Raw genomic sequence first — 24,655 nt, 5'->3', positions numbered from 1 at the left:
ACATAAAGATATAAAACTGTATTTTTTTGTGAAGAATCAACAACAAGTGGGACACAATCATGAAGTGGAACGACATTTATTGGATATTTCAAACTTTTTTAACAAATCAAAAACTGAAAAATTGGGCGTGCAAAATTATTCAGCCCCCTTAAGTTAATACTTTGTAGCGCCACCTTTTGCTGCGATTACAGCTGTAAGTCGCTTGGGGTATGTCTCTATCAGTTTTGCACATCGAGAGACTGACATTTTTTCCCATTCCTCCTTGCAAAACAGCTCGAGCTCAGTGAGGTTGGATGGAGAGCATTTGTGAACAGCAGTTTTCAGTTCTTTCCACAGATTCTCGATTGGATTCAGGTCTGGACTTTGACTTGGCCATTCTAACACCTGGATATGTTTACTTTTGAACCATTCCATTGTAGATTTAGCTTTATGTTTTGGATCATTGTCTTGTTGGAAGACAAATCTCCGTCCCAGTCTCAGGTCTTTTGCAGACTCCATCAGGTTTTCTTCCAGAATGGTCCTGTATTTGGCTCCATCCATCTTCCCATCAATTTTAACCATCTTCCCTGTCCCTGCTGAAGAAAAGCAGGCCCAAACCATGATGCTGCCACCACCATGTTTGACAGTGGAGATGGTGTGTTCAGGGTGTTGCTTTTACGCCAAACATAACGTTTTGTATTGTTGCCAAAAAGTTACATTTTGGTTTCATCTGACCAGAGCACCTTCTTCCACATGTTTGGTGTGTCTCCCAGGTGGCTTGTGGCAAACAACACTTTTTATGGATATCTTTAAGAAATGGCTTTCTTCTTGCCACTCTTCCATAAAGGCCAGATTTGTGCAATATACGACTGATTGTTGTCCTATGGACAGAGTCTCCCACCTCAGCTGTAGATCTCTGCAGTTCATCCAGAGTGATCATGGGCCTCTTGGCTGCATCTCTGATCAGTCTTCTCCTTGTATGAGCTGAAAGTTTAGAGGGACGGCCAGGTCTTGGTAGATTTGCAGTGGTCTGATACTCCTTCCATTTCAATATTATCGCTTGCACAGTGCTCCTTGGGATGTTTAAAGCTTGGGAAATCTTTTTGTATCCAAATCCGGCTTTAAACTTCTTCACAACAGTATCTCGGACCTGCCTGGTGTGTTCCTTGTTCTTCATGATGCTCTCTGCGCTTTTAACGGACCTCTGAGACTATCACAGTGCAGGTGCATTTATACGGAGACTTGATTACACACAGGTGGATTGTATTTATCATCATTAGTCATTTAGGTCAACATTGGATCATTCAGAGATCCTCACTGAACTTCTGCAGAGAGTTTGCTGCACTGAAAGTAAAGGGGCTGAATAATTTTGCACGCCCAATTTTTAAGTTTTTGATTTGTTAAAAAAGTTTGAAATATCCAATAAATGTCGTTCCACTTCATAATTGTGTCCCACTTGTTGTTGATTCTTCACAAAAAAATACAGTTTTATATCTTTATGTTTGAAGCCTGAAATGTGGCAAAAGGTCGCAAAGTTCAAGGGGGCCGAATACTTTCGCAAGGCACTGTAAATATGGTAGGCTGCTAGCGTTGTGATGACTGGTCTAATTCATTAATACGGCCTGAGAGTTGATTAGTCCGGTTCATGCAGCTATTTGTATGTTCATATTTTGTTTCTTTGCATTAGTGCGGCTTGAACATTTTATAATAATGGCCCATGGTACCTGTCATTACTATTCTCAGGAAACAGGAAAGCTCTTGGTTGGGAAGTCCCGGGATACCGGTCACTGGAATTATACCCTAGCATGTATCTATCCATCCTTCTTTTGGGTTTTTTATACCACGACTCAATGTCACTCATGATATGAAAACCACATATGTTGCACAATCGTGTTTGTCCTCCCGTCTCTTTGTCCTCATCTGACTGACTTTTGTATACATTCTACAGGAGGGTGTGAAATACGCTGTCCGCCTGCGTAACTATGGTAGCCGAACAGCCAATGGGGACGGAGGGATGACCACGGTTCAGTGTTCTGACGGCATGGCCTTCACCTTCAGCACCTGTAGCCTGAGCAGCAACGGGACCAACCAGACCAGAGGACAGATACCACAGATACTGTACTACAGGTACACAGACGCACACACACTTTCATTACATGAGTGACATATCCAGGTTGCCACACTCCCATAAGATGTCATTTAAAGTTAAGTTGAGATTCATGTCCTTCCCAATGCTAACAACCATTGCTAGGGCTAACATGGACGTGTGTGTCTTTGCCCATAGGAGTGAGTATGACGGGGATCTGCAGTCCCAGCTGCTGAGCAAAGCCAATGAAGAGGACAAGAACTGCAGCAGGGCTCTCTCAGTGGTCAGTGCAGTGGTCAGAGCTGCCAAAGATCTCCTTCACAGGGCGTTCGCTGTGGATGGTAAGAACTGGGAGCTCTCTGAATGAGGCAAAACCGGTCAACGTTATTTTCATAATAAGTGACTTAAGACGGGACAATCAGGTTGTCCAACAATTGGAAAAAATATTATTGCAAATGTAGGTTAAACAACCAATGAGTCTTTTTTCAGAGGGACCATATTACAAATACGAATGTCCTTGAAACAGTCTTGATAGTCGCAGAGGTCCTTCACAATTTTAATTGAGACGACTGTACAACCATCAAGATTAATTGTCAGATTCAACAGAAGATCTTTTTGTTTCTTTGGACCTAGAACAAGCATCTCTGTTTTGTCCGAGTTTAAAAGTAGAAAGTTTGCAGCCATCCACTTCTTTATGTCTGAAACACAGGCTTCCAGCGAGGGCAATTTTGGGGCTTCACCGTGTTTCATTGAAATGTACAGCTGTGTCATCCGCATAGCAGTGAAAGTTAACATTATGTTGTTGAATTACATCCCCAAGAGGTAAAATATATAGTGAAAACAATGGTGGTCCTGAAACAGAACCTTGAGGAACACCGAAATTTACAATTTACAAAACTAGATCCAGAGTATGACTGTGGCAGTGAGTTGTTCCGGAGACATGTTGGACAAAACCCACTGAGTCAATGATGGCTCCGAAAGCCTTTTGGAGTGGGTCTGTGGACTTTTCTACGTGAATATTAAAGTCACCAAAAATGTGAATATTATCTGCCATGAATACAAGGTCCAATAGGAATATATGGAACTCAATGAGGAACGCTGTATATGGCCCAGGAGGCCTGTAAAAAGTGATTGAGTAGGCTGCATAGATTTCATGACGAAAACGTCGGGGGGGGGGGGGGGGGGGTGTAAATTGAAATTGCTATCGTAAATTTTAGCAACACCTCCGCCTTTGCGGGATGCGTGGGGGATATGGTCACTAGTGTCACCAGGAGGTGAGGCCTCATTTAACACAGTAAATTCATCAGGCTTAAGCCATGTTTCAGTCAGGCCAATCACATCAAGATTATGATCAGTGATTCGTTCATTGACTGACTGCCTTGGAGGTGAGGGATCTAACATTAAGTAGCCCTATTTTGAGATGTGAGGTATCATGATCTCTTTCAATAATGGCAGGAATGGAGGATGTCTTTATTCTAGTGAGATTGCTAAGGCGAACACCGCATGTTTAGTTTTGCCCAACCTTGGTCGAGGCACAGACACGGTCTCAATGGGGATAGCTGAGCTGACTACTCTGACTAGTAGTCAGTGCTAGTGGCAGACTCCACTAAGCTGGCAGGCTGGCTAACAGCCTGCTGCCTGGCCTGCACCCTATTTCATTTTTGAGCTAGGGGAGTTAGAGCCCTGTCTATGTTCGTAGATGAGAGCATCCCTCCAGCTAGGGTGGAGTCCGTCACTCCTCAACAGGCCAGGCTTGGTCCTGTTTGTGGGTGAGTCCCAGAAAGAGGGCCAATTATCTACAAATTCTAGGAAGTGTTTTGAGGTTCACATACACTGTTTGTGGTCAAATTATTCCTACCATGGATTAAGACACGATCTGATGTCACCTTCCACGATAACTTCAAAAAAGGACAGATCAGAACAATGGTTTAGTTCAATTAATTTATGTTTCAGGGAATCCAAACCAGCATTGACTACATAAGACATTTTTACGTTCCCAATTTTCTTAACATTATCTCTACGACAAATGTCAGAGCATAACAACATACTGTTACTGTTGAATCCATTTTCGAAATTAGTTCATTCTCCCTTATTTCACTGGCGACCTCTTAGAAGAGTTACCAGATCAGGATGTTAGCACCCTAACCCATCACAGATGTTGAAATTTGTATCAAAACAAAAACAAAAAATGAAATCAGCAATTCACATATCACACACTGCATTTGAAGTAACTGTCATCCCTTATTAACATATATGTTTCCTTCTATCTGCAGACTGAACAAAGTAAATTTGTATATTTACCCAAGGAACAGACCCCAGGGAACTGGTAATTTTCCCTTCGAGCACATGATTCACATCGTGATTCAAAAACAACATGTTAAATCAAAAATAAACAAATTCGAATAACCAATCAACTTAGAATTACAACTCTTGATTACTCCATAAGGAAATAATAGTATCTCATAAAGTAATGGTAAAATTAAAGTAGAAACTGGTGTTTCGCATTCATTTTATAATTAAATTACACCTGTTTCTATCATTTCTCGTGAGATTGATCATGCCTCACCAGAAGGTCAGGATACAAGGCATTCGACACCATTAAATATTTCCTCTCCCTTTTCTTTTTTCTTATTTTTTTTCTCTTTAACCTTTATTTAACTCGGCAAGTCAGTTAAGAACAAATTCTTATTTCCAATGGCGGCCTAGGAACAGTGGGTAGCTAGCCTTGTTCGGGGGCAGAACGATAGATTTTTACCTTGTCAGCTTGGGGATTCGATCTTTTCAATGCTCTAACCTCTAGGCTACTTGCTGCCCCTTTCCTTCAGAAACCAGTTCAAAACCTTCCAAACATTTCCATCCTTCTGCATATTCCATTTAAAACGGAATTGAAAAGACCCCATCCAAAATAAATCCCACAGTATCAACACCGCTGATGCACATTCATAACTGGTAAGCTGGTGTGTGTGTGTGGTAAACCATAGATCAAAACACACATGAACAGGCCTCACTTATCTGGAATTCCGTTTATGGCCTACTCTATCATTTATGACGTTTTCTGAATTTGCAAGGAGCATTTGGCCAGATTATTTTAAATGTGTTACCTCTAGAATCCATTCCCCTGGCAAATTTAGCCAATATCTCATCATAAGGAATCCGCAATATTTTATCCCTGGACTCTATTAAAAAGTTGGCTCTGAACCACTATTGATCGAACGGAGACCGAACACCGCAATGTCAAATGTTCCTGTTCCGCTGCTCTCAAGAGGATGTGTCGCTGCTCATTTGACCAGGATACAAACGCTTGTATGGTGGCATTTCCTCCGAATGCAGCAGTTTCCAGAACCACCCCACACTCATTCTTCCAATGTCTGATAGCTCCCTGTTTTAGATGTGGGACTATCTCCTTACTTTTTGATGTTTTTTCACTACATTTCTTTGTCTTACCTTGGCCATTAGGGACTTTCGCTGTGGCCGTATTAACCCCTCGCACATTTGCGACATGAGCGGAGGTATATTCCACTCTCAAAACATCTTGCCATCTTGCCATCTGTCACAATATCAATAGTTATTATTCCCCAACCTCTCTCATCGGTGTCCAGGGTGTTTTAGTTTTCTTCACTCCCGTCTATAATACACACCTATTATCTATTTTCCAAGATAGTGCTACCCACTTTCCAGGATAATAATTAATTGGTTACTGCACTTAATACCTTGTATTAGAACCTATACTATAGCGTCTGCAAATTTCTTACTGGAGAATACGGATGACTTAATGTCTTATTCCAGTATTGCGCCTCAAATATTTCAGAATTATTCACACTTGTCTTCCTATTTCCACATAATCTTTAATGGTTCCCCCTCCCCATAGGGCATAAACCAACCTCTCTCCGTATTTCTACTGTTACTACACGTATCTCAGTGTCCGAATATCTTATTATAATTTTTTTATTTAACTTACTAACTTCTAGAACTCTTGTCTTCCTAAAACTCACTAGCTTCTAGAACTCTCGTCTTCCTAAAACTCACTAGCTTCTAGAACTCTTGTCTTCCTAAAACTCACTAGCTTCTAGAACTCTCGTCTTCCTAAAACTCACTAGCTTCTAGAACTCTTGTCTTCCTGAAGCTCACTAGCTGCTAGAACTCTCGTCGTCTTCTAAAACTCACTGCAGCTGGGACTTTTGTCCCTTTTACAGATCTCGCAGGGGAATAACCCCACTTGGGACCTATCCTTATGGAACCTACCCTACACCATATATTTACGACCGGTCGTTACACGATGGGCCCACCGAATAAACTCAGGCTTTGTAAGTCAGTAACCTATAATTGTTCAGCCTACAATTCTCATCTCCCCAAGATGTCAAAATGAGTGGAAACGGGCGTAGGAACTAACAAACTACCTTGTTTGTTGCCAGCTCCTGCTCCAATGATCTGGACTCTGGTTTGACTAAATATCGTGGTGAATCCTGTTAAACAAAACCAAATGTTAGGTTCTAATTCTGAGTAAAAAACTCAACGGACACTATGAAAGCTTAACCAAGTTTATTCTTCCCAGATGATCGGTACAGCTGCATTAGACAAAACATGTTTCCACCAACACAAGTATATATACTCCAATTTAGATGCACTTCTCCTTCTTTCCAATCCTTTCATCTGTTATGGTTCGACAGGAAGACGAAGTGATGGGCTAATAAACCGCTCCACCTCCCTTAAAGTGACCGAACCTCAACCCCCTTGATACCGAATCCAAAGCTCTAGTATTACAATGTTCCAAGTTTAACCCAGAATCTAACAATATCTATTGCATCTTGGCCTATGCCGCTCTGTCATTGCTCATCCATATATTTTATTGATGTATTCTTATTCCATTCCGTTACTTAGATTGTGTGTATTAGGTATTTGTTGTGTGAATTGTTAGGTATTGAAGGACAAGCATTTCGCTACAAAAAAAAATACACATTTAAAAAAATATATATATATTTAAAATTTTATATGAACCATGGCCCCATCGCTGCCGGTTTCTTATTAAATCGACTCAAGCCCAGCTCAGTTAATCCCTACCATTGTGTCGCTGAGTTGGCATAATGCTTCAGTTGCGGTCTAAGGCACTGCATCTCAGTGCAAGAGGCGCTTTTATAGTTGGCCCACTGTGGTGCACAATTGGCCCACTGTCGTCCGGGTTTGGCCGGGGTAGGCCATCATTGTAAATAAGAATTTGTTCTTAACCTCTAGCGTCGAGCAAGCCCGTATCCGGGAGCGTAATCATAGCCTCAAGCTCATTACCATAACGCAACGTTTCCTATTCATGAAAATCGCAAATGAAATGAAATAAATATATTGAAACACAAGCTTAGCCTTTTGTTAACAACACTGTCATCTCAGATTTTCAAAATATGCTTTAACCAAAGCTACACAAGCATTTGTGTAAGAGTATTGATAGCCTAGCATAGCATTAAGCCTAGTATTCAGCAGGCAACATTTTCACAAAAACAAGAAAAGCATTCAAATAAAATCATTTACCTTTGAAGAACTTTGTATGTTTTCAATGAGGAGACTCTCAGTTAGATAGCAAATGTTCATTTTTTCCAAAAATATGATTTGTGTAAGAGAAATAGCTCAGTTTTGTTCATCACGTTTGGCTAAGAAAAAAAAAAGAAAATGCAGTCAACACAACGCCAAACTTTTTTCAAAATTAGCTCCATAATATCGACAGAAACATGGCAAACGTTGTTTAGAATCAATCCTCAAGGTGTTTTTCACAATTCTATTCGGTGAAAAATCATTCCTGGCAGTCGGTTTCTCATCAAAGGCAAACGGAAAAATACTGCAGCTGGAGATTACGCAATAATTGCGACGGAGGACACCAAGCGACCACCTGGTAGATGTAGTCTCTTATGGTCAATCTTCCAATGATATGCCTACAAATACGTCACAATGCTGCAGACACCTTGGGGAAAACGTGGAAAACGTAAGCTGACTCCTAGCTCCTCCACAGCCATATAAGGAGTCATTGGAAGGAGGCGGTTTAAAAAAATGCGGCACTTCCTGATTGGATTTGTATCTGGGTTTCGCCTGTAACATCAGTTCTGTGGCACTCACAGACAATATCTTTGCAGTTTTGGAAACGTCAGAGTGTTTTCTTTCCAAAGCTGTCAATTATATGCATAGTCGAGCATCTTTTCGTGACAAAATATCTTGTTTAAAACGGGAACGTTTTTCATCCAAAAATTAAAAGAGCGCCGCCTATATCGAAGAAGTTAACTGACTTGCCGGGTTAAATAAAAAAATATAAAAAAGATGAATTAAAAAAAAAAAAAAGTGCACTGAATGCCTCTATTGTATGCAGTACTCACGTGCCTATGAATGTTAGCACTGAGGTGGTGTGCCCTAGCAGGAAGTCCACTGTGCAGCTCACCTTGCACTAGCATAAATAAAATGAGCGTGTCTACTTCTGCTAAGCTTCCCAGTAAAGCAATGAAATCAATCAAGCATCCAAGAAAAGTGTTAAAAACAGCCCTTGTTAACGTATATAGCTTAAGAAGCAAGGTTCATGAAATCAATAATTTGCTAGTTACAGATGACATTCATATTATATTTCTATTTCTGAAACTCACTTAGATAATACCTTTGATAGTGGTAGAAATACATTGTTATAACATCTACAGAAATGTCAGAAATGCCAAAGTGTTGCCGTTTCTTTCAGAACCACATTCTGTAAAGCTCAGAGAGGTTCTCATGTTATATATATATATATATATATATATACTGTGGAAGTAATATGGCTACAGGTTCAACTACCTCACCTAAAGCCCATTGTGGCTGGAAGCAGCTATAGAACACCAAACGCTAACAGTCAGTATCAGGATAATGTGTGAAATGCTTGATAATGTATGTGATATCAACAGAGATATATATTCTGGGTGATCTTACATATTGACTGGATTTCATCAAGCTGTCCACTCAAGAATAAGCTTAAAACTGTAACTAGTGCCTGCAACCTGGTTCAGGTTGTCAGTCAACCTACCAGGGTAGATACAAACAGCACAGGAATGTGATCAATAGATGTTGAGGATTTCATCTTTACTAATTCTGCAGAAATTTGATTTAAAGCAGTATCCAAATCCATCAGATATAGTGATCACAATATAGTAGCCAGATCTGCTGCTGTTGATATAAATAATTTTTGTTGGTCTGTGGTGTGTCATGAAGAACAACCAGACGCTGTACTTGATACATTTATGAAATTGCTTATTCCAGTTAAAAATAAGCATACACCACAGAAAGAAAACAATTGTGAAAACGGTTAAATCCCTGTTGATTGATGAGGAATTGGGGAAAAAAAAGGTCTGGCTACACAACCGATTGGCAAACGTACTGCAAATTGAGAAGTTGTGTGACTAAACTGAATAAAAAGAAGAAACTACTATGAAACAAAGAATTATAGTAAAAAGCTTTGGAGCATCTTAAATAAAATGTTGGGCAAAAAAGCTAACTCAGTTCCGTCATTCATTGAATCAGATGGCTCATTCATCACAAAACCTACTGATAATGCCAATTACTTTAATGACTTTTCATTGTTAAGATTAGCAGATTTGGGCATGAAATGCCAGCAACATACGCTGACACTACACATCCAAGTATAAGTTATGAAAGACAAGCATTGTAATTTTGAATTCCATAAAGTGAGTGTGTAGGAAGTGAAAAAATGTCTATCAACAATGACAAGCCACCGGGGTCTGACAACTTGGATTGGAAATTACTGAAGATAATAGCAGATGATATTGCCACTCCTATTTGACATATCTTCAATCTAAGCCGACTAGAAAGTGTGTGCCCTCAGGCCTGGAGGAAATCAAAATTAAGTCCGCTATCCAAGATTAGTAAAGCCGCCTTTACTGGCTCAAAAAGCCTAACAATCAGTCTGTTACCAACCCTTAGTAAACTTTATTTTTAACTTTTGACCACATACAATGCTATTTTACTGTAAACAAATTGACAACAGACTTTCAGCACGCTTATAGGGAAGGACAACAAGCACAGCACTTACATAAATGACTGATTGGCTGAGAGATATTGATAAAAAGATTGTGGGAGCTGTTTTGTGTGACTTCATTATGGCTTTTGACATTATCAAGCATCGTCTGCTGATATAAGAACATATATGTTATTGCTTTACACCCCCTGCTATACTGTGAATAGACAGCTACTTGTCTAACATAACACAGAGCGTGTTCTTTAATGTAAGCCACTCCAATATAATCCAGGTAGAATCATAAATTCCCCAGGGCAGCTGTCTGGGCCCCTTTTTTCAAACTTTACTTATGACATGCCACTTGAGTAAAGCCAGTGTGTATATGTACAGTTGAAGTCTGAAGTTTACATACACCTTAGCCAAATAAATTTTAACTAGTTTTTCACAATTACTGACATTTAATCCTAGTAAAAATTCCCTGTCTTAGGTCAGTCAGGATCACCACTTTATTTTAAGAATGTGAAATGTCAGAATAATAGTAGAGAGAATTATCAGCTTTTATTTATTTTGTCACATTCCCAGTGGGTCAGAAGTTTACATACACTCAATTAGTATTTGCTAGCATTGCCTTTGTTTAACTTGGGTAAAACTTTTTGGGTAGCCTTCCACAAGCTTTAGCTCTCTGTGTACATCCAAGGGGCCAGCCGCGACATACGCCTAGTTTCATGAAATGGGTCACAAATGCTAAAGTTGTCCGTGATAAGATTCAAATACCCAACCTTTGGGTTGCTATGTAGATGTTTGTGCTACATGCCCACACACCATTCATTTTTGCCTTAAGTAACCTTCTGTCTTATGTAGCCATACCAAACGTAATATACACTAATTTGAGTGTCTCTGATTTTTGTTTACTATGTTACGTCTAGTCTATGAGACCCGGCTGCAGGAATATGGGCTTTCACAAATGAGGGAAAGAGAAATTTAACAGACATGATGGAACACATTACATTTTATTTAAATGTCTGGAGAAATGTGTAGGACAATGGGTATTATTTTGGAAATGAAAATGCATTAATTCCTTTTCAATACCATATGTTTTAGAAAAAGAGTCACAACTCCCCTATATGGGGATGGCAGGTAGCCTAGTGGTTAGAGCGTTGGGCCAGTAATCAAAAGGTTACTGCATTGAATCCCAGAGCTGACAAGGTACAAATCTGTTGTTCTACCCCTGAATAAGGCAGTTAACCCCTTGTTCCCCGGTAGGCCATCCTTGTCAATAAGAATTTGTTTTTAACTGACTTGCCTAGTTAAATAAATGTTACAAAAAAATAAAAAACAGGAATGTGCAATTGTGTTTTACAGTACAATTGTTTCTCAGTAGGACCATCAAAAATTTCAGCTGTCCTGTTAACAGTAATGATAAGAAAGAGAAAGAGGTGCAGAGGTACATTTGAGCTTTTATGATTGCATTATTTTCCAAAAGAATTCTGAGCATTTGTCTGAATCAAAAACAGTACTTGAAAAAAGTGCCATTAGTTTTGAAATCGACAAATACATTTCATGAAATCAATTCCAACACTTCTATAACAGGCACAAAATACTAAAAAATCAAATGTTAAATTGCTATAAATCCATACTTAGACACTTGTTTCACAGTCCTCAGTATTAGACAGGAAGGGACAGTTCCAAATTTACTAGAGGGGGGTCGAACTCGACGGGTCATAAAAAAAACCTTCTCCTTCATAAAATTAACAAAATAATAATGATCACCACAAATAATAACTTAGCAGCCCTGTGTTTATAAACATGGATATCAACTTGACCACTTCAGCATGGTTTTGTGGCACAGTTGATGCCACGCAGGGCTACAGGCCAGAAGGTTGAGGGTTCACCGACCGCCATGGACAAGATCACTTTCCCTGCCTGGCTCATTGCACTATGATGAGAGCCAGCTGCAGACAATGATCAACTAGAGGGAAATGCGATTTTCATTGCTACAGTGGGGAGAACAAGTATTTGATACTCTGCCGATTTTGCAGGTTCTCCTACTTACAAAGCATGTAGAGGTCTGCAATTTTTATCATAGGTACACTTCAACTGTGAGAGACGGAATCTAAAATCCAGAAAATCAAATTATGATTTTTAAGTAATTACTTTGCATTTTATTTCATGACATAAGTATTTGATACATCAGAAAAGCAGAACTTAATATTTGGTGCAGAAACCTTTGTTTGCAATTACAGAGATCATACGTTTCCTGTAGTTCTTGACCAGGTTTGCACACACTGCAGCAGGGATTTTGGCCCACTCCTCCATACAGACCTTCTCCATCCTTCAGGTTTCGGGGCTGTCGCTGGGCAATACGGACTTTCAGCTCCCTCCAAAGATTTTCTATTGGGTTCAGGTCTGGAGACTGGCTAGGCCACTCTAGGACCTTGAGATGCTTCTTACGGAACCACTCCTTAGTTGCCCTGCCTGTGTGTTTTGGGTCGTTGTCATACTGGAAGACCCAGCCACGACCCATCTTCAATGCTCTTACTGAGGGAAGGAGGTTGTTGGCCAAGATCTCGCGATACATGGCCCCATCCATCCTCCCCTCAATACGGTGCAGTCGTCCTGTCCCCTTTGCAGAAAAGCATCCCCAAAGAATGATGTTTCCACCTCCATGCTTCACGGTTGGGATGGTGGTCTTGGAGTTGTTCTCATCCTTCTTCTTCCTCCAAACACGGCGAGTGGAGTTTAGACCAAAAAGCTCTATTTTTGTCTCATCAGACCACATGACCTTCTCCTATTCCTCCTCTGGATCACCCAGATGGTCATTGGGAAACTTCAGACGGGCCTGGACATGTGCTGGCTTGAGGGACCTTGCGTGCGATGCAGGATTTCATTCCATGACGGCGTAGAGTGTTACTAATGGTTTTCTTTGAGACTGTGGTCCCAGCTCTCTTCAGGTCATTGACCAGGTGCTGCCGTGTAGTTCTGGGCTGAGCCCTCACCTTCCTCATGATCATTGATGCCCTACGAGGTGAGAACTTGCATGGAGCCCCAGACCGAGGGTGATTGACCGTCATCTTGAACTTCTTCCTTTTTCTAATAATTGCGCCAACAGTTGTTGCCTTCTCACCAAGCTGCTTGCCTATTGTCCTGTAGCCCATCCCAGTCTTGTGCAAGTTTTATCCCGATGGCCTTACACAGCTCTCTGGTCTTGGCCATTGTGGAGAGGTTGGAGTCTGTTTGATTGAGTGTGTGGACAGGTGTCTTTTATACAGGTAACGAGTTCAAACAGGTGCAGTTAATACAGGTAATGAGTGGAGAACAGGAGGGCTTCTTAAATGAACAGGTCTGTGAGAGCCGGAATTCTTACTGGTTGGTAGGTGATCAAATACTTATGTCATGCAATAAAATGCAAATTAATTACTTAAAAATCATACAATGTGATTTTCTGGATTTTTGTTTTTGATTCCGTCGCTCACAGTTGAAGTGTACCTATGATACAAATTACAGACCTCTACATGCTTTGTAAGTAGGAGAACCTGCAAAATCGGCAGTGTATCAAATACTTGTTCTCCCCACTGTATATACTATACATTTTCTACCAACAGGTTTTTGTGCCAATGCACCACACGCATACGGGGACTCGTCTGAAGTCGGTACAGCCGATCTGCCAACTTATGTCTGTAGCATCCAAACAATTTGGGCTAAACACTAATATGTCCCCTCTGTGGAAAGTTGAGACTCTCACAAACACGTACATGTCAGTTGCTCTAGGACCCCCACAATACTAGTCTGAAGGTCCCCGGTACCAGTTGAACAAATTAATGGAAGTTTAGTGCCAAAAATAATGAGCACAAAATCTATCTCTCTCAGATATAGGAAAGACACTTCATAACAAACTTTGTTTAGATTTTTTGGGAGAACTATATGTTGTTCCATGTAGTGAATCTATTATTCAATGAGTTTGTATGGGCGAATAGCAGTAAGGCCAAATAAAAATGTTCATTAAAGAAAATATATTTTCTTCGATACTTCAGTGGGTCTTAAAAATCTAAATCAAATGGTAAAATGATCCTTGGTATGACCTTCTTCAAACAAGTCCATATAGCTTAGCCCCCCCCCCCCCCCCCCCCCCCCCCCTCCCCCCTCCGAGCTTAGACTTGAATGGGTTACAAGTTGAATGACAAGCATTAGATACGTTCGAGGTCAGAGGTCGGAAACTAGGTTAATGGACGGGCCAATTTATTTCTGAGCAAATATTTGGCTGGACAGAAGATATTTATCATAAAAGCAGCTCAATTCTTATACTGTAGGCTCTCACTACAAATTGAACATGATTTGAACACATCTGGTTAGTATGTAGTCAATTCAATGACAATAACATATTAATTTCGATCTGTTTACTTTGATAATATCATCAATGTCTATTAAATTAGTTTTTTATGTCTATTTTTCTGTTCATTGATCAGAGAAAATCAGCTGCAATCAAAATAAAATGCCGCTTTCAAAGCCTCAAAAGAAAGATGGATAATGAAAATAGGAGTTTCAGGGAAGAATGGACACAGAAATATTCATTCAAGCCAGTGTCTTCTTTGCAACAAAACTGTTGCTCTTAAGGATCTGCCCTTTTTTCAAATTTCGCCTGAAATTACATACTCAAATCTAACTGCCTGTAGCTCAGGCCCTGAAGCAAGGATATGCATTTTCTTGGTACTATTTGAAAGGAAACCCTTTGACGTTTGTGGAAAAAAATGTAGGAGAATATAACACAATAGATCTGGTAAAAGATAATACAAAGAAAAAAACAACCATTCTCTCTAAAAAAAATTGTACCATCTTTGAAATGCAAGCAAAAGGCCATAATGTATTATTCCAGCCCAGATTCAATATATATATTTTTTTGGCCACTAGATGACAGCAGTGTATGTACAACGTTTTAGACTGATCCAATGAACCATTGCATTTCTGTTCAAGATTTTGTATCAAGGCTGCCCAAATATGCAGAGTAAGTTTTAATGTTGCTGGACCCCAGGAAGAACTAATGGGCATTCTAAATAAATACAAATACTCCTGGACTAAAAAGCATGCTGAATGTAAAATCTCCATGCCAAAACATTCTTGTTCAGGGATTTCCGTAAAGCTGCAATATGTCACTTTTTGGGCAACCCTACCAAATCCACATAGAAATATGAGTTGTAGATCTGTCATTCTTAAGTCTAAGAAGTGGTAGATCTGCACCATGTGTGCTATTTCTATGCTTCCTGTTCCAAAGTTTTGTTTTCAAACAGCCAAAAATGCAATATTTTTGATTATTGAAAATATATTTTAGTTGTTTAAATTGTTCAATGATTCTCTAAATGATGCTGTACATTGCTTGTTTTGTCACATAATCTGATATTAGGAAAACTATTTGAATTTTAGCAACAAGAAAAATCTTTTTGTACATTGCACATTTAATCTGGGTCCAGAAAGGGCTCAGCATTTGCTCTTATTTGTTTAAAAAGCAGTTCTCCTAAAACTCCCGGTGTACCTCACTTCATTTATATCCTGTAGATTTAGTGATGATCCAACACACTCCCAAAGTATACTACATGATGTTCTGCATTTCTCCTTTAAGTTAGTGTTCTTCATTCCTGTAATGACATTCCAAGATGTATAAGAACTGGATGTCCTGGTTTCATTAGGTCACTTTAAGACTGTAATATAGGACATTTATTGTGGACTGCACTTGTAAAATGTAATAGTTTCTGCTCTGTATATCATTTTATCTGTTTGAACTGTTTGTGTTGTTGATTGTTGTAACACAGGGCACGATTTAAAAAGAGAGCCTGGTCTCAACTGGGATTCCCTGTATAAATAATGGTTAAAACCTTTTAAAAAGAAAACCAGCCCTATACAGTTCCTTCGGAAAGTATTCAGAGCCCTTGACTTTTTCCACATTTTGTTACGTTACAGCCTTATTCTAAAATGGATTCAAATAAAACAATTTCCGCAGCAATCTAAACACAATACAACATGTAATTGTATGAAAAATAAACAAAAGAAACACCTTATTTATATATGTATTCAGACCCTTTGCTATGACACTTGAAATTGAGCTCAGGTGCATCCCGTTTCCATTGATCATCCTTGAAATGTTTCTACAACTTGATTCTAGTCCACCTGTGTAAAATTCAATTGATTGGACATGATTTGGAAAGGCACACACCTGTCTATATAAGGTCTCACAGTTGACAGTACATGTCGGAGCAAAACCCAAGCTATGAGGTTGAATGAATTGCCCGTAGAGCTCCGAGACGACAGGATTGTGCTGAGGCAAAGGTCTGGGGAAGGGTACCAAAACATGTCTGCAGCTTTGATGGTCCCCAAGAACACAGTGGCCTAAATCAATTTTAAATGTAAGAAGTTTGGAACCACCAAGACTCTTCCTAGAGCTGGCTGCCTGGTCAAACTGAGCAATCGGGAGAAGGGCCTTGGTCAGGGAGGTGACCAAGAACCCGTTGGTCACTCTGATAGAGCTAAAGTTCCTCTGTGGAGATGGGAGAACCTTCCAGAAGGGCAACCATCTTTGCGGCACTCCATCAATCAGGCCTTTATTGTAGAGTGGCCAGACAAAAGCCACTCCTCAGTAAAAGGAACATGACAGCCCGCTTGGTTTGCAAAAATTCACCTAAAGACACTGACCATGAGAAACAAGATTCTCTGGTCAAGTGTCACGTCTGGAGGAAACCTGGTACCATCCCTACGGTGAAGCATGATGGTGGAAACATCATGCTGTAAGGATGTTTTTCAGCGGCAGGGACTGCGAGACTAATCAGGCCCGATGCAAAGATGAACGGAACAATCCTTGATGAAAACATGTTCCAGAGCACTCAGGACCTCTGACTGGGGCAATGGTTCACTTTCCAACAGGACAACGACCCTAAGCACACAGCCAAGACAACACAGGAGGGGTTTCGGGATAAGTCTCTGAATGTCCTTGAGTGGCCCAGCCAGAGCCCGGACTTGAACCTGATTGAACATCTCTAGAGAGACCTGAAAATAGCTGTACAGCAACAACGCTCCCCATCCAACCTGACAGAGCTTGAGTGTATCTGCAGAGAAAAAAGGGAGAAACTCCTCAAATACAGTTTTGCCAAGCTTGTAGCGTCATACCCAAGAAGACTCTAGGCTCTAATCACTGCCAAAGGTGCTTCAACAAAGTACTGAGTAAAGTGTCGGAATACTTATGTAAATGTTATTTCACTTTTACATTTTGTATTAATCAGCCAACATTTCTAAAAAGCAGTTTGTGCAAGATTGATTAGGGAAATAAACTATTTCAGCAATTTTAGAGTAAGGCTGCAACCTAACAAACTGTGGAGAAAGTCAAGGTTTCTGAATACTTTCCAAAGGCACTGTATGTCCGTATAATTCAAACCTGTGCTCTTGTCTGCAGCGGAGGACATCCCTGAACTGCTGAGCTCTTCCAGTCTGTTCTCTATGCTGCTCCCCCTCATCCTGGCCTACATCGGCCCTGTGGCTACCTCAGTACCCAAGGTGAGATGTGGTAAATGTTGCCTGTGATGTAGGTTCTATTTTTTTTACTGCTGTATCTAGTCAAAGGTCCCTAAGGTGAGTAAGTTTTTTTTTTCAAGTACTACATTGATCCAGCCTTGCACTCTATTTGAAGCTACATGTGTTTTTTTTGCTACTTTTATCCATTTTTCTCCACAATTGGTAGTTAGTCTTGTCCTATCGCTGCAACTCCCGTACGGACTCGGGAGAGGCAAAGCTCAAGAGCCATGTGTCCTCCAAAACACGACCCTGCGACGCCACACTGTTTCTTGACACACTGCTTGCTTCACCCGGAAGCCAGCTACACCAATGTGTCGGAGGAAACGCTGCACAACTGGCTACCGAAGTCAGCTTGCAGGCGCCCAGTCTCCCACAAGGATTCGCTATAGTGTGAGTGGACAAGGACATCCCGGCCGGCCAAACCCTCCACTAACCAATTGTGCGCCGCCTCATAGGTCTCCCGGTCACGGCCAGCTGTGACACAGCCTGGTATCGAACCCGGGTCTGTAGTGACGCCTTAGACCGCTGCTCCACTCGGGAGGCCCTTTGAAGCTACATTTGTGTTGTTTTTAAATAGTCAAAATAACTTTGCAATAACACTGTCAATAATCACACCAAGAATGGGGATGCTTTCTTGGAGTGACATGACTCCGATCCACATCTCCCTATTGAGCTCTGGACACAGCTCTTTAAGGAACATCTCCAGGAGGATGCAAAGTAGATTCTTGTTGGCACTTGTCTCCTGAAGTGCGTTGAAGACCTTGATGCTTCCATATCTGGCATTCTGCTGTCCCACCCAGTTATGTAGTGTGCCTGCAATGTTGTTGAGTAGCTTATTTTAGGCTCTCTCCTTGGTCTCCTGATGTTCAGCATCTGTCCTAACATTGTTGTGGATGGCTCGTTTTTGTTGGGCCAGAAGGTGTCCCTGAAACTGTTGATGTAGTGCACAAGCATATTCTCACGGAGTACCCAGTTGATAGTGTCTCTTATCTGCTTGTTACTGATTTTTCCAAATGCGACTTGAACTAGTCCAATGAGTGTTTTCCGAACCCACTTGAAGTTGCCTCTGAGATCTCCCCTATGAGCAGGAAGCAGAGTTCTGCCAGGCTGTCCCTCTTCCTGTCCATCTCATCCTCATAGTCACGGTTATCCTCGGTCTCTTCTCTGTGAGAGAAGAAGTCTCAAGGGACACTCTCCAGAATAGTGGCCAGGAAGGAGGAGGAAATTGTTAGGAAGTCCATGACCTTCAAGTGCTCTGGACAGGGGCTGTGGAAGGAATAGAGCTCCTCACTCTGACACATCCGCATGTCAGTCAGCATTTTCTCCTTGTTTTTAGACTGCTCAAGAAACGTTTGTTCAACGGAATGGCCGTTTATTGATGGAAGGCAGCTGGACCTTTTTTCAAGAAGGGGAAAGGTAATCTCCCTGTGCAGTACCTAAAAATGCACAGGAATGCTATGTTACACTGACTGTTCTGGAAGTAGTCGCTTTACAGGAGGCTCACATTTGACGAAGTAGCATGGTATCTGCTTCTCCTCAGCCACAGTGATGAGGGCCCTCCAGTGCCCCAGTTTCTCACAACATCAGACAGTCAGGGAAATGTGCACCTGCAAGTCGCTGTGCTCGTTCTCCATTGCCCAAATCTCTTTCAGCTTATGCATGTCCTGTTTATTGGGCTTGGGGTTGTTTTGGATGGAGCCCAGGGCCTGGCATTTACATTCCAATTTGTTGTAGAACTTGTGCAGCTTGATGGCACCGTTGCTGGCTTGCTCGTTGATCCCTTTGCTGCCCTCATCCAGTGCCCTTTCCCCAACTTCTGGAAGGACAGGTAGTATTCCTTTATGGTCTCGTAGGTGTAGGCCTTCGTGGTGCTCCAGCTGAGACAGCACCATGCGATTGATGGAGTCAGTCACTGAGTACCTCCACCGGGGGGGCTTCAACACTTTGGTGGCGATGACCTCCACCAACACCACTTGCAGGCTATTGGAGTGGGCTTTGCGTGTGGGTAGCAGGCACAACGAACCGCAACTCCTCATTGGGGGTGCGCAGGCATTGCCTTTTGAATGTTAACCTGTTTTAAGGTCTTACTCACATTGGCTACGGAGAGCGTGATCACAGTCATCCAGAACAACTGATGTTCTCATGCTTGTTTCAGTGTTATTTGCCTCGAAGCGAGCATAGATGTAATTTAGCTCCTTTGGTAGGCTTGTGTCACTGGGCAGCTCTCGGGTGTGCTTCCCTTTGTAGTCTGTAATAGTTTGCAAGCCCTGCCACATCCGACAAGCGTCGGAGCCAGTTTAGTACGATTCGATCTTAGTCCTGTATTGATGCTTTGCCTGTTTGATGGTTCGTCGGCGGGCATAGCGGGATTTCTTATGAGCTTCCGGGTTATAGTCCCACTCCTTGAAAGAACAAGCTGTACCCTTTAGCTCAGTGCGAATGTTGCTTATAATCCATGGCTTCTGGTTGGGGTATGTACGTACAGTCACTGTGGGAATGACGTCCTCAATGCACTCCTTGATGAAACTAGTGACTGATGTGGTGTACTCATCAATGCCATCGGAAGAATCCCGGAACATATTCCAGTCTGTGCTAGCAAAAAAGTCCTGTAGTTTAGCATCTTGCTTCCTCTGACCAGTTTTTTATAGACTGAGTCACTGTTGCTTCCTGCTTTAATTTTTGCTTGTAAGCAGGAATCAGGAGGATATAGTTATGGTCCGATTTGCCAAATGGAGGGTGAGGGAGAGCTTTGTACGCATCTGTGTGTGGAGTAAAAGTGGTCAAATTATTATAATTTTTTTGGCCCGCCTGTTAGCTTGCTCGATTCTTGCCATTTTCCTTCGACCTTTCATCAACGAGGGGTTTTCCCCCACAGTACTGCCTCTGACTGGATTTGTTTTCTCTCTCGCACCATTCTCGGTAAACCCTAGAGACTGTCGTGCGTGAAAAGCCCAGGAGGCCGGCCGTTTCTGTGATACTGGAACTGGCGCACCTGGCACCGACGAGCCTATCTCGCTTAAATTCACTTAGGTCACTCGCTTTGGTCCATTCTGAAGTTCAATCGAACATTACCTGAATGCTTCTAACTTTCAACATCACAGTGATGTTGTATTCAGTAGCCTAACTGATTAGGCCTAGAGTGCCAAATCATACGCCCAAACTTGTGCCGTGACACCTGCGTACACACACACACCAGACTTCTCAGCATCCGCACACACTCACACAGCACCCCCAACACACACCGCACACACTTCTCACTAAGTTGGAACTGTAACACAGAAGGCTACTAGTCTAATAACATAGAAGTAAGCTAAGGTAGGCCTACACCTGAGTTGGGTTACATTGTAATGTTGTGTTTCGTGTTGATGAGTTACTCTAGTGATGGGAAGAAAAATGACAGTTTCCTGCAAATAATTAGCCTAGGCTGAGACCGAGTGAGCTGCCTGCTAGCCACCTGCACAGCAAGATAGATGGGACACATTTTCAATTCACTGGTATTTAGCTGTGTTTTAATCTATTGTAGGGCTTAAGCCACTGAATTCTGGTAGTTTACATCAGAATAAAACCAAATTTTCCACTGGCACAATACAGCCACTGCAAAGCATCGCTGCCTCTCGCTCTCGCCCAGAGCGTTACCTCAGCGAATGGCATCAAGCCAACAAACACTCCCTCACACTAGCTAGCATCTCGTCATGAAAACACCAAATGTAGCTACGAAGCAGCACTTCGTAAGCTGCTATGTTTTTGTCTCTGAAAACGTCAATGACAGAAGTGAAGGAAAAAGCTTTTTACCTTATATTTTAGTCAAAGGACATCTGTTGACCGTAAAACACCCTTTCCCATACTTGCTGGCAATAAAATGTCACGTCGATCTTACTCTGATGGAGTGAGGAACACACCGATTTCGCGGGTTTCATAAAAAAGGCTGTCCCGCAGAATTTAATGTCCCAAGCACAGCACTTACTTTACATTTGGGCTTATATCACGTAAATATCATAACGTATAGTATTGTGATTTTTAGACATGGTTAAAAAACTTCCACATTCATGTTTCCAAATGATTTATTATGTATTGTGACGACCACATAGTATGACATTTAGTGAAAATGTGTTTGATCACTGCTGTTTTTTGTAGAATTCTCGCATAATGTCCGTATTTTGTTACATCACCTAACACCCTACCTCTGTGTTTAGATGTAAATGTGATTTACGATCATACACGCTATACACAGGGTCAACTTCCTGCTTTCAGACATCAACAACATCTAAGTCTACCTCTTAACTTTTTGACGCTACCAATCCCTGTAGCGGGATAATTTCCGTCTGCAACCGCTGAATAGCATAGCGCAACAGTCAAATAATATTACTAGAAAATATTCATATTCATAAAATCACAAGTGCAATATTTTGAAACACAGCTTAGCCTTTTGTTAATCACCCTGTCGTCTCAGATTTTGAAATTATGCTTTACAGCGAAAGCAATCCAAGCGTTTGTGTAAGTTTATCGATAGCCTAGCATAGCATTATGTACACTTAACATCAGGAAGCTTGGTCACGAAAATCAGAAAAGCAATCAAATTAACCGTTTACCTTTGATCTTCGTAATGTTTTCACTCACAAGACTCCCGGTTTCACAGCAAATGTTCCTTTTGTTCCATAAAGATTATTTTTATACCCCAGAAAACCGACGTTTGTTTGTCGCGTTATGTTCAGAAATCCACAGGAAAGAGCGGTCACGACAACGCAGACGTAAATTCCAAATTGTCTTCATAATGTCCACAGAAATATGTCAAACGTTTTTTATAATCATTCCTCAGGTAGTTTTTTTTCTGAGAGCCCCCACCTCTCCACTTACGCAATGTGATCCTTCGCGCTCATTTTTCAAAATAAAGGCCTGAAACTATGTCTAAAGACTGTTGACACCTTAGGGAAGCCACAGAAAAAGGAATCTGGTTGATATCCCTTTAAATGGAGGATAGACGTTTCAAAATAAGAGGCTCTTCCTGATTGGATTATCCTCAGGCTTTCGCCTGCAAATCAGTTATGTTATACCCACAGACAATATTTTTACAGTTTTGGAAACTTTAGTGTTTTCTATCCTAATCTGTCATTCATATGCATATTCTATCATCTGGTCATGAGAAATAGGCTGTTTACTTTGGGAACGTTATTTTTCCAAACATAAAAATAGTGCCCCCTAGCTTCAAGAGGTTAAGTGAAACAGAACTAATGTGATTTATTTTTTTAAATTCCACATCAGGCCGCAGTGGAAGTCTTTGGTCTGGTCCAGGAGTTACTTCCTGCTGCCTCCGCTCTGAACCAGAAATATGCCCCACCGGCTTTCAACCCCAACCAATCAACAGACAGCACTACGGGCAACCAGCCGGAGCAGGGCCTATCAGCTTGCACCACCTCCAGTCACTATGCTGTGATAGAGAGTGACCACCCTTACAAGCAGGCCGGAGTCGCACAGTATAAGGTAACGTACACACCCATACACACACACACGGAACAGTAGGACTATTCACAACATAGGAATTCTTAGTCAAGGGTAAAAAAAAAAGTACATGTAAAATTATATATATATATATATATATATATATATATATATATATATATATATATATATATATATACACACATACACATACACACACACACACACACACACACACACACAGTGGGGCAAAAAAGTATTTAGTCAGCCACCAATTGTGCAAGTTCTCCCACTTAAAAAGATGAGAGGCCTGTAATTTTTATCATAGGTACACCTCAACTATGAAAGACAAAATGAGAAAAAAAATCCAGAAAATCACCTTGTATGATTTTTTTATGAATTTATTTGCAAATTATGGTGGAAAATAAGTATTTGGTCACCTACAAACAAGCAAGATTTCTGGCTCTCACAGACCTGTAACTTCTTCTTTAAGAGGCTCCTCTGTCCTCCACTCGTTACCTCTATTAATGGCAACTGTTTGAACTTGTTATCAGTATAAAAGACACCTGTCCACAACCTCAAACAGTCACACTCCAAACTCCACTATGGCCAAGACCAAAGAGCTGTCAAAGGACACCAGAAACAAAATTGTTTCGAGAAAGTGAGAGATGCTGGTTAACGTGCTCAACATCTGCTCTGACGACGAGCTCATGTCTGAAGGAGACGACACCTGCGAGGGTAAAAAAAAAAATGCCAACAAAGGGTATAAAACAAAGTATTGAGATAAACTTTTGTTATTGACCAAATACTTATTTTCCACCATAATTTGCAAATTCATAAAAAATCCTACAATGTGATTTTTCTCATTTTGTCTGTCATAGTTGAAGTGTACCTCTGCTGAAAATTACAGGCCTCTCATCTTTTTAAGTGGGAGAACTTGCACAATTGGTGGCTGACTAAATACTTTTTTGCCCCACTGTGTATATATATACACGCACAGACACAGTACCAGTTTTTCTTTATTTTTACTATTTTCTACATTGTAGAATAATAGTGGACATTAAAACTATGAAATAACACACATGGAATCATGTAGTCACCAAAAAAGTGTTTTACAGATTCTTCAAAGTAGCCACCCTTTGCTTTGATGACAGCTTTGCACACTATTTGCATTCTCAACCAGCTTCACCTGGAATGCTTTTCTAACAGTCTTGAAGGAGTTTCCACATATGCTGAGCACTTGCTGGTTGCTTTTCCTTCACTCTGCGATCCAACTCATCCCAAACCATCTCAATTGGGTTGAGATTGGGTGATTGTGGAGGCCAGGTTATCTGATGCAGCACTCCATCACTCTACTTCTTGGTCAAATAGCCCGGTGTTGTGTTGGGTCATTGTCCTGTTGAAAAACAAATGATAGTCCCACTAAGTGCAAACTAGATGGGATGGCATATCGCTGCAGAATGCTGTGGTAGCCATGCTGGTTGTGTGCCTTGAATTCTAAATAAATCACTGACAGTGTCACAAGCAATGCACCATCACACCACCTCCTCTTTGCTTCACGGAGGGAACCATACATGCGGAGATCATCTGTTCACCTACTCTGCGACTCACAAAGACACGGCAGTTAGAACTAA

At 41.1% G+C, this 24,655-nt stretch overlaps 1 protein-coding gene and 1 pseudogene across 26 annotated transcripts in view; one reads left to right on the top strand and one right to left on the bottom strand.

The window, feature by feature from the left end:
- Positions 1 to 24,655, top strand: part of LOC139395705 (E3 ubiquitin-protein ligase MYCBP2) — a 350,297-nt gene that overhangs the window by 222,393 nt on the left and 103,249 nt on the right. For all 26 annotated transcript variants that reach the window (XM_071143146.1, XM_071143169.1, XM_071143125.1 and 23 more), the window contains 4 exons: positions 1,928 to 2,106; positions 2,264 to 2,406; positions 17,467 to 17,567; positions 22,845 to 23,063. In XM_071143146.1, the coding sequence (XP_070999247.1) occupies positions 1,928 to 2,106; positions 2,264 to 2,406; positions 17,467 to 17,567; positions 22,845 to 23,063 (642 nt within the window). The remainder of the gene's footprint in view (positions 1 to 1,927; positions 2,107 to 2,263; positions 2,407 to 17,466; positions 17,568 to 22,844; positions 23,064 to 24,655) is intronic.
- LOC139405555 (sorting nexin-25 pseudogene) lies at positions 18,163 to 19,621 on the bottom strand (annotated as a pseudogene).

This window comes from Oncorhynchus clarkii, chromosome 3 (genome assembly GCF_045791955.1).
Source record: "Oncorhynchus clarkii lewisi isolate Uvic-CL-2024 chromosome 3, UVic_Ocla_1.0, whole genome shotgun sequence".
In the NCBI taxonomy this organism is placed as follows: Eukaryota; Metazoa; Chordata; class Actinopteri; order Salmoniformes; family Salmonidae; genus Oncorhynchus; species Oncorhynchus clarkii.
The sequence above is the reverse complement of the archived record's forward strand: the minus strand, read 5'-3'. Positions and strand labels throughout refer to the sequence as shown.